At 40.4% G+C, this 10,153-nt stretch overlaps 1 protein-coding gene across 1 annotated transcript in view; it reads right to left on the reverse strand.

The window, feature by feature from the left end:
• LOC109304163 (general transcription factor IIE subunit 1-like) overlaps nt 1–7,497 on the reverse strand; it is an 11,673-nt gene extending 4,176 nt beyond the window's left edge. The window contains exons 1-3 of the mRNA XM_019526652.1: nt 7,400–7,497; nt 2,104–2,557; nt 905–1,106 (exon numbers count right to left, since the gene is read on the reverse strand). Of these exons, the coding sequence (XP_019382197.1) occupies nt 905–1,106; nt 2,104–2,551 (650 nt within the window). The 5' untranslated portion in view covers nt 2,552–2,557; nt 7,400–7,497. The remainder of the gene's footprint in view (nt 1–904; nt 1,107–2,103; nt 2,558–7,399) is intronic.
• Between the last annotated feature and the right edge of the window lie 2,656 nt (nt 7,498–10,153).

Here is a 10,153-nt window from a genome sequence, read left to right on the forward strand (position 1 = left end):
GGGGGAGGGATACAAGGAAGCATGAATTGTGAACCAGTTGCAGAGGGAAGAGCAGTAGCAATGTATACTTGAGTATCTGTGCAGAGGAGGATGGGAATTGACAACAACATCTAGCCTGCGAACCTAGAGAAATAGAAACCCTTAGAAAAATGATAGAACAAACTACTTCAAACTCTCATCCTTAATGTGAAAGGATAAAATGAAAGAAAAGGTTGGGAGGAGGGAATGATGAATGTCTTGGGAAACAAGTAGCATCATTTAGAAGAACAAGTGGGAAGAAACAAAAAGAAGAAGGGAGGGGATGGATCATATCTGAGAAATATCTGGAAATATTCACCATGCAAACACAGCTTAACTTGATCAGGAGGCAATTGGTGGCTTTCCTGAGAATTATTTCAATGAATGGAAGTTGAGGAAAGCCATATGTCAGAGATAAAAAATATTAGAAATAATTTAATATGCAGCAGTAGTTGTCTTGAACAACAAACAGAGCAAATGAGCATGGTAGAATGTGGATGGGACAGAAATAAGCAGGTGGGAAAGATGTCTTAAGGACTGAGGCACAGGCAGGATAAAGCAAATAGATAACTGGGATAGAGGGAAGGATAGATGTGAAAAATTAAATGCCTGGGGCAGGGAACAGATGTGAAAGGAAATGTTTGGCAAGTGGTATGAATTTTGTATTTTGAGGTAGTTGGCAAGATCCTGAGCAAACAGAGAGGGGAAAGGAGGGTGGGTAGCTTAGTGGTTTTGAGAAAAGGTTAAGCATCTGAATTCAGTAAGAAGTAGTAAAGATACTTATTGAAAACCAGGCTAAACTATCTGCTTTTAGGTTAATCTGTGCTGCGGAAGAAAGAATCCCAAAAAAGTCTTCTTTTTATGAACTGTATTGAATTCACAATACCTTTCTGATAGTTCTGGGATTTCTGTTGGCGGAGGCTCAAGCAAATCGTATGGCAGGACAACATCTTCAGTTTCCCGCAGAAGCGCATAGATAGGCTCAATCTGCTCATTGAATTTTGCTAGCAAGGTTCTAGCATCTCGTTTGGGAAGCGCCGAGCCATCTTCCTCAACTTCAGCATTGCAGTAGGTGCAACGAAAAGTCTCTGCAACATTGTCCCAGTTCAAAATTCCCAGGTTAATGAAGGATGGAAATATTGAGCAGTGGCCTTTGCTAAGGAATCTACTGAAGTAACAGATTTCTGAAACTCCATTAGATTGAAGCTACCTAAGTTTGTAGGTGTGCAGACAGTATCACCTACTGAATGTCTTCACTACTGCATCTCATCCTGAATTTCAGCTGCCTTGAATTTCAACAGGACGCAGAAACTCTTGAGATATAAAGCCAGTTCTGCTACTAATTTGTTATGCATGTTTGGGACATTCTAGGCTTTCTGACTTGGTTTACCTGTTAGTATAACAAATATGGAAATAATTCTCTTTTGGTATTGTGAGAATTGGTTATTATGTTCATTTACATTTAAGGCATGTACACATTTTCTGATTCTCAATTAGAAGGGTGGGGGAGGGGAAGTCAAGGATGCAACTCTATAGTGCAGAGAAAATCTTCATGCATTTCCAACTATTAATTAAATTTATTCTTAAGACACTCACGCAAAATGGACAATTTATTTCCATTTTGAAATATAAACCAAGACGCAAGAGATGGTTTAGGCTTAGTAAAGTCACTTAAACAGCAATTAGAATCAGGCATCTAGTCTTATGACTTAGTGCTAAATAATCCTTCCTTTTCACTACACATGGTGCTAGAAGCACTGGTATTTCCCTTATACTTCTTCCTCCACACTTCCATCCACCAGACCTCAAAAAAGTGGCAACAAATTTACTTACTCTTAGAAAATCTGCACAACACTAAATTTTTGTAACATGTAAGCAGTAAAACTCTGGGACAGACTGCCTAGAGAGACTGTTAAAGTTCATAAATACAGGCTAGGCAGGCATGATTTTGCCTTGAGCAGGGATTTGCATTAGGTGACTTCCAAGGGCCTTTCCAGCCCCATGTTTCTACAAATATAGGTACACAATGAATATTAGTAAAAGTTTCCTGCAGATTGCAGCAGGTGAGCAGTGTGGCTGGCATACCTGTGAATGTGTCAAACAGCTGATTTACCTCCAGGTCTGTGTAAGTGTTGAAGCAAGATGGACACTTGAAAGAGGACCTAGTGGTAGAATCCCGCTCGTCTGCTTCTATCTTCCGGCGAATGTGATCCAGTTTGTACCTCACTATGTCCACCAACACCTTGTAGTTGATGTAGTAGTAATTGTGCCTTGTACTCTTCCCATTCGGCCCAGTTTCAACTCTCATGCGCAATTTGATGAACTTATCTGCCTTGAGTGTGTTGAGGATGGTGCGCAGCTGTTTGCGTTCATACTTGAGTAGCTGCAACAAGGTGTCTTCCTTCACACAGGGGTATCTGATCAACACATCAAGGGCCAAGGAGTACTCAACCCCATAGAAGCCACGCACCATGTACTTGGCCAGGCGTTTTAAAGCTGCAGGGACTTCTGTAATAATGTTTTGATCTCCCATTAGTAGCTAAACCAGCATCAAAAAGATGAGTGTTAATACATAGCATTAACAGTGGAGAAAAGCTGTTCTTTTGAATCTTTTAATAGCTCAGAGTTCTTTTAAAGCCAGTCACTTACAAAGCTGCTCTTTTATTAGAGCTTGAGTCTGTGCTCAATGGGATTAAACTGAGAGCTAACCACCATGGTTCTGTAAATCCCATTAAATTTGTCAGATCCTTTTGGACCTAGTGCATATATTTGATGATGAATGTACATACAACATTTAAAGGTCCTCTCCTGTTTAAGAGCGCACAAAAGAAAGCTCATTTGCACAACAGTTTAGAATAGCATGGCCAGAGCCTGGCTTATTTTTAGGCCTGGACACAAGAGGGCACTATTGAGATAGAGCTTTAAATCTTAATTTGGCATTTCTTCTCTTAATACTGATTTATACTCTGAATGGAAAAGTCCTAAGGGAATATTCAGCAAGCTGAAAAGGCATAATAGTGCTTCAGCTCTTTCTCTCCTTACCCTGTCAGGTAGTGTGAGACTACCCTTCAGCTACTACATTACCACAGAGTATTGTGTGAGGATTATCCCCAGCTGTGAGATCTGGCAGGCTACAAGCTAGTGTATATTGCTCACATTTGGGCATTTAACCCTAGCTAAAATCAGCCCTGTTCATTTGAATTTATGCTCATTCTCTCCAATTTAACCATCAAGCCCTATTGTTCTATGTGAACTCTCTCTCATTGTCTTTGATTATGTTGGAGTGATGTAGCTATGAGGGTCCAGTGAACATGCAAAAAGGCAAGGATGATTTCTGTGGATGGTATCTTTTTATTGCTAGCTGGGATAGACACAGATGAGCTTTCACATGCAATGCATGAGACTTGAAGAAGAATGCATTTAATCTGAAATTTTTTCAAGTCTATCCCAACCAGCAGCTGGTCCAAATAAAAGGTATCACCCACAAAAATCCTTGCCTCACATCATTTTTGATACTCAGATTCTCCTTTTTAATATCGAGTTGTTGGTTGGCTCTCCTTTTTAATATAAACACTTTTGCCAAACACAGTGCTTCCTATTAGTTACCACAGTAATAGCCTTTTGACCTCTCTATTCTATACACTTGCTGAAAGGCAGTGTAGCCAAGCTAATGAGAGGGATATTCTCCCCTGTGGAAGGCTCCATCACACCAAGGTTTGGGGTTCCAGATAATACAATTTGCAATTTACAATTCTGAAATACCATATAAAATATTAACTGATTGGTTACTTGTTCCTCCCCTTCAAATATTGTGCAAATACCATTAGCCTGGGATACAGAATTTGATGCATTTGCCCAGTGTCAGAAATATCACGAGGAGTAAAATCTAGGAGCCCAAATTCCTTGTTGCAGACGACAGAGCAGTATAACACTTTATAGACTTACTCAGAAAGGCATGAACTTTTGTAGCCTAAATTGGTCAGATGCTATGAATGAACATTTTTAGAGCAAGGGTACTGAGTAAAAAAAGAATAAAGTAATTTAAATACAAAGACAAGGAAAGGAAGAGGAAAGCAGGGGGTACTGCTAAGAGGGGAAGATAGATTGAAGAGATCAAAGCAATTAACTCACTGAGAGACTTAGGGGTTACAAAAGCTGGCTCGGGTAATGCAATAAGAATGTGTAGTCTTGTGAGACCATACTTAACACAATCCAGTCTGTGGATGATTCCTCGTTCTACATTTCATTTTCAAGTCTGTTTTTAAAGCTTTGTTGTTTAACCGTCCTCTGAAGGGAGGTTAATTTTCTGCCATGGGCTTTTTGGTCTTTCTGGAATTGACATCAGAGCTGTGTCCATTCATTCTTTTATGTAGAGATTGCCCCATCAGGCCAATGTCCTTGTTGCAAGATAGGAGCAGGTGTCATCAATTTGCATGGGAGTTGTGTGCATCTTAAAGGTGAGGAAAGCTAGAGCATGTGTGTATCTTGATCACCAATGCTCTAGCAAAAGCTCTCCCAAGTTCAATGTCTTCCTAAGCCTGGATCAAAACCCACAACTTCTACCTTCCCACAAAGCTAAAGCTAATCTGGGGTAAGGCAGGGACACCCTCTGTCTTCCCACTGAAGCTGGCTCATTTGAGAAAGGGGTGGAACATTACTGAGGCCAAAGAGAGAGCTCTTGTTGAAGCCTAACCCTAGTTAGGGTATTCAGCTGGGCTAGGGAAGTCCAGGGGTCCTCGCCCTGCTCCTAGGACTGTCTATGCATTTTACATTAAACAGTCTCTGGATTAAAAAAAAAGGAAAAATCCAGGACTCCTCTCCCAGCCAAGTGCTCCAACCATTAACTTATAGAGCTGTGTCTGCCTCCGACTATGTGAATCTTGGAATACTTGAACAATGGCTTTGCTGAGCTGGCCATTCCCTGTGAGGGATAGATTTGAACATTTTCAGCTGAGAAGGGAGCAGAATTTGCTAGACTCTCAGATGCAGGCACTGCTTTTGCTGTTGCCATTACCTCCACATCAATAAACCCTGCTCAGTTCTTTAATTGAAAAGATGGAGATACCCAACCTCAAAAGCAGATTCTGGGCTCTACATTCTGAGTGGACAGCAGCAGCAATTGCTTAAATCCCCCGTTCAGCCACTTTGTGGTTGTAAAGCCCAACGGTTAAAAAAAAAAAAAAAGAGGGCTGGGATTTCTGATGCACCCATCTGCCCTCAACGCTATTGGATATTTCTAAGCAACTCCCTGGTCAGCATGCTGGCAACATTGGGTCTTACTCCGAGACACCCATTTCTCCTCTCACATTGTACAGGGAGTCCGACTGCAGGGGGATGGGGGGAGCTGGCACTTTAAAGGTCTGGCAGCACCTAACTCAAAGTTATCCAAATCTTTTATTGGATCTACACCATATGTAATGTCAATTGTTGGCTACGTGGTGAACTGCTTTTCACAATATGCTGCCTTAAGCCACTAAATGGAAGCCAGTGATAATTTTGTTCCATGTAATAGACAGAGAAATTAGGGTGATCCAACTGGGAAACAATGTAATCTAGTGACCAAGTCTGGCTTTGGCTATTAGCGAGACCAAAGGCGCATCTCTTAGCTGCATTGTCCTCACCTGTACTGCAAAGATAACATTGGCTTATTTCAGCAGTGCTGTAAATTGTGAAGGCAAGAAAGGAGTATAACTCGTTAACGTTTCACCCCATGAGACTGAAGAAGATTCCTTATGTGAAGAGGTTATAGCACAGCAGTCTCAGTGCTTGAGATTTACTAGATTTTTGAAGTCCTGACAAGTTGAGATTATATAAAAATGCTTCAGAGCACCCTAAACTAGAAACTCTTTTTGAAGCAACAGACATACATTCATCCTAGTAACATTTTAAGTCACAAAGGAAAGTCAGGCACTCAAACTGCAGTTGTGAACTTGTTAGATGACAGAGCAGAGAGCAGAAAGTCTATTCTCCTGTTTCAAGCTTCTTACCTAATTCTTTCTAGAGACTTTGCCACACCAGTAGTTTCATCAAGAGCTACAAATGCAAACCAATTTTCACCAGAAGCCAGTTTATGCTAATAGAGCTTTACACAGAGAAAGTTTTTGATCAAAACACATGAGAATATGATTTTTTTTTTTAAATAAATTATAAATATCAATACCAAATAAAACCCCCCCAAAGAAATAAGCAATTTAAAGCTAATCTGCCTCTGGTGAGAGAAGCAGCATGTAAAGTGAGTACCCCTCAAGAAAACTCTCAAGCAATTTTGAGAGAATCTATCCTACTATCTGCATTTCAAGATTAAAAGTACATTTCAAAATAAAATGTAAAACATGTTCTCTCATGGCATGGGTGTTTCCCTGCTTTAAGACAGACCTGTACACCATCGATATTCTTGGGAAGGAGAGCAGATGATCAAGGCCCTAGTCCTGTAAACTAGTTTATGCTGGTATATGGAGGTCTTCTTAACACAGAGCTCTGCTGATGTCGGTAAAGATCTATTAGCTCACATGCAGCAACTTGCAGTATCAGGCCCTATGCCTTCACATAAAAAATTCAACTATTTGCAGTGTCTTACACAAGAAGCTTTAATTTGGTGGGTTTGAATTTGTAGACTATGCAAGGAAACAGATGGTTTACAGCTATGCTTTACTTCTGCCTTAGGCAGAGCCATTCTTTGAGCTAAGAAAGATCACAGTTTTGGTTTCAGCAGAGTAGAAATTTTGTTCACAGGATCCTAGCAAAGTAGGCCTGGAAGGGACCTCACAAGGTCATCTAGTCAAGCCCACTGCTCAAAGGCAGGATCATTTCTGGCTAACCCATCACAGCCAAGTATGTTTTTAATAGAGGATTTATTTTTAGACTTGAAAAAAAAAAGTTTAGTAGATTTTGAGATTCCCACCCCACACCAACTTTTAATTTTCAAACAATTTGAAAACCAATTTTAAGGCAAAATCCTTTGCACGTGGAAAGCAGTTTCACCTAATAGCTCTATAGCCTTCTTATAGACAGGAGACAGAAATTAAAACTACCAGCAACCAACAAATCTTAACTGGGTCCCATGGAACAGCTTTAGATGTGGCATGTGCAATGGAACTTTCCATAGAACCTCTTTTGCTTCAGGGAAAGTTACATAAAGTTATGTTAGCAGACAATTATTAAAGCAGAATTTCAAGTTAGCTGGCTTCATGAAAGCAGTTCCACAAGATCCTACTTTGCTTAATTTCTTAACAGAGCTGTTAAGAAACTCAGTACATATTGCCCCATATTAATTACTGTGTAGAAGTTTGAACTGTTGATGCATCTTACAAATATTAATTTTATGAGGCTTATTAAAAGAAACCTCAAACAGGTTTTTAAACACAAAACCCCTCATTATTACCTCTCTGTGTAGATGCTGGACAAATTGTCTGGGAAATTTCCAGTCAGCTTGTATAAAAATGAAAAAAACCCAAACTTTCCCAAGAACCCAGAAAGTATCTCTACCCACACTTACCCCTTTCTCTGTCTCCCTAAACCCATCACTGATGAGCCCTAATTGGCAGCCACCTGGAAGGAGAACTTCTCAAAGTGAATCGTTAGCAACAGAATGAAATTAACTTGAGTATTAGAGAGTACTGTTAATGATATAAACCGTGTTCCTTAATACTTGCACTCAAAGCAGAAAAGGATTGAAATTGTGATAAAAACTAATTTAGTGCAGACAGTGAATAGCATTTAATTCATATTTAGAATATTTAAAGTATCACAATAATTAATGTTCTGGAAAAAGAACTACTAATTATTTGAAATTAGTAGGCTAAGCTGCATTGTCCTTTCCCCTCAGATTGATACTAAATTAGTATTGAAAAGCTAAACCCAAACCCTTTCTCTTGGTTGCAAAACAGGTTCTCAGTATAACTGGGTTTAATTTGCATTTAGAGGCTTTCATAACCAAGCACTTTTGGAAGGAGAGAGACTGGAACTCATGTGAAATCCAATGTTTAAAAAAGTGCTTTGCCATCACTAATGATTTTGAGCCAGCAGTGTGCCCTTCTCACATCACTGTGAGATGGATAATATAAGCTCTATTTCATAGATGAGGAAGCTTATGTGGAAAAGTTAAGATGAGTCTCTAGAGCAGCAATTCTCATGGTGCCATGGCACTCTGAGGTGCTATGAAATCTTTTAAGGTGTGCCATGGGGTGCCACGCAATATTAGTACTACTAGGTGGTCAAGCACCTACCAACGATTCACAAGACAAACCTAGAGATTTCAAGTAGGAATCCATACTGTCAAAACCATTCTGACCTGTTGTGGTCTTTCTGAGTTCTTTGCAACAGAATTCCTCTAGTATTTTTCCATAGTCAAAAAAACAAGTGAAAGCTAAGCGCTGGCATTTTCTGAGGGGTGTCTTGAATCTAAAAAAGGGTTGAGGATCACTGCAGGACAAACCCCAACCCAAAGGATGTTATAGGCAGGATTACAAATTGGGGTGCGTCCACACATGCAGACACACATGCTTGCAGCAGCTCAAATAGGCATGGCACAAATTTGAGTTGGGGATTTTTGCCTTGGCGCATGTGTCCAGACATGCACTGTGGTGTGGGGCAAAATAACCCAGCCCATCTCCCCCAGCTAGAGCTTGGGGCCAGCACCTGTGCCTCTGGTTGCCTGCCCCACTTTTTTTCTGTGGGTTTTTTTTTGCTACCTGGATATCCAGGTACCAAATTTTGAACCCCTGCTGCAAATATGCAGCACAGGGAACATTTTTTTTGTTCCCAGTGTGCCTTTTGTCACGGCTCAAACTGCTTTGAGATGCAGCAAGAGGCATGTACGGGCTCGTCTGGATGCGCCCTTGGAAGTCCGAATTTCAAGTCCCATCTTACAATTATTACAGCATGCTTCTCTCAAACACGTGTGTGCTTATTCCTGCATGCATGTAGACACACTCACATGACATAGGCTTCCAATTAGTTGCCACATTTCTTGGTTGTTTCTTCCACGACTGATTCTGCAAGCTGCCCAGCAGGACAAAGCCTGATGAAGGGAATTTATACCTGAAAGCTCGCAAAGAAGAATTTTTCCAACTATTTGATTGGGTCTAATAAAAAATATCAGATTTGCCCAAAGAACCTTGTCTACCCAGCAAGAAAGGCTGCTGTGTCTATGCAGAGTCCTACTGAAGTTATTGAGGCTTCATATTGCATGGGAACATAGTTACATGGAGCATTTTGTAGGATCAAAGTGGAAAGGCAATTACCAGAAGCCAAACCCTGAGAAAAGCCTTGCTGGCTACCATGAGAATTCAGGGTTTGGAACACTTTGCAGGATCCAGCCTATGAGGAGAATTTGGAAATATGGGGCGTTTAAACACATGCTGCCATTTTTCAGCACGGGGACACTGATCCACATGATGCTGGAGCTTGTTGGACCGCAGCAATTACAATGTTCCAGCAGACTCGATTAATTACAGCGTGCGGGAGCAGCCTTTCTGCTTGTGTATAGGTGCCCATGGGTTTGTCCTGCAAATCTGAACTTGAGACTGGGAGAGCCTAAAAAGAACTCATTTAGGCTGAGCAAGTGATCACTGCATAGATGTGATGCTCTGTCCTGGGGAAAGGCCTGTCGCTGCTTTTTCTCAACCCTGGACATGTGAATACACACAGTGAAAAAATGTAGTAGATTCCAATAACTCCAGCACCTTAACATCAATATTTAAAAAATAAAATGGGGTGACAATATTTGTACAAGTAAACTCAGTGGATTTACTCCTTTACAGAAACTGGAATAGAAGAGACTCTATTGATAAACTGTTCCTAACAATGGACAGTAGGAATTTGGAGACAGCAATAACTGTATAGATCAAGTCTACCTTTGGGAATTCTTACAACTAATACTATCTACTGCTTTCTGCAGTCAATCTTATCCTTAATCAGTAGGCTTCAGTCTGTGAAGGAAGCTAGATCACAAGAAAGCATATTAACAGTTTTCTGGAATATAGGAAGTAGTACTATCATCTGGTTCATAACATTCTCATCTGCAATAGGAAAACACACAAGTTTGAACAAGTCATATTTCATAAAGATAGTATTTTGAGGCAACAGCCATTAGTGCAGTGTTGCTAAAATGGTTGCTCTGTGGTTTAATGGCAAT

The sequence above is a fragment of the Gavialis gangeticus genome, unplaced genomic scaffold (assembly GCF_001723915.1).
Source record: "Gavialis gangeticus isolate Ggan-Ray unplaced genomic scaffold, GavGan_comp1, whole genome shotgun sequence".
NCBI classification, from domain to species: Eukaryota; Metazoa; Chordata; order Crocodylia; family Gavialidae; genus Gavialis; species Gavialis gangeticus.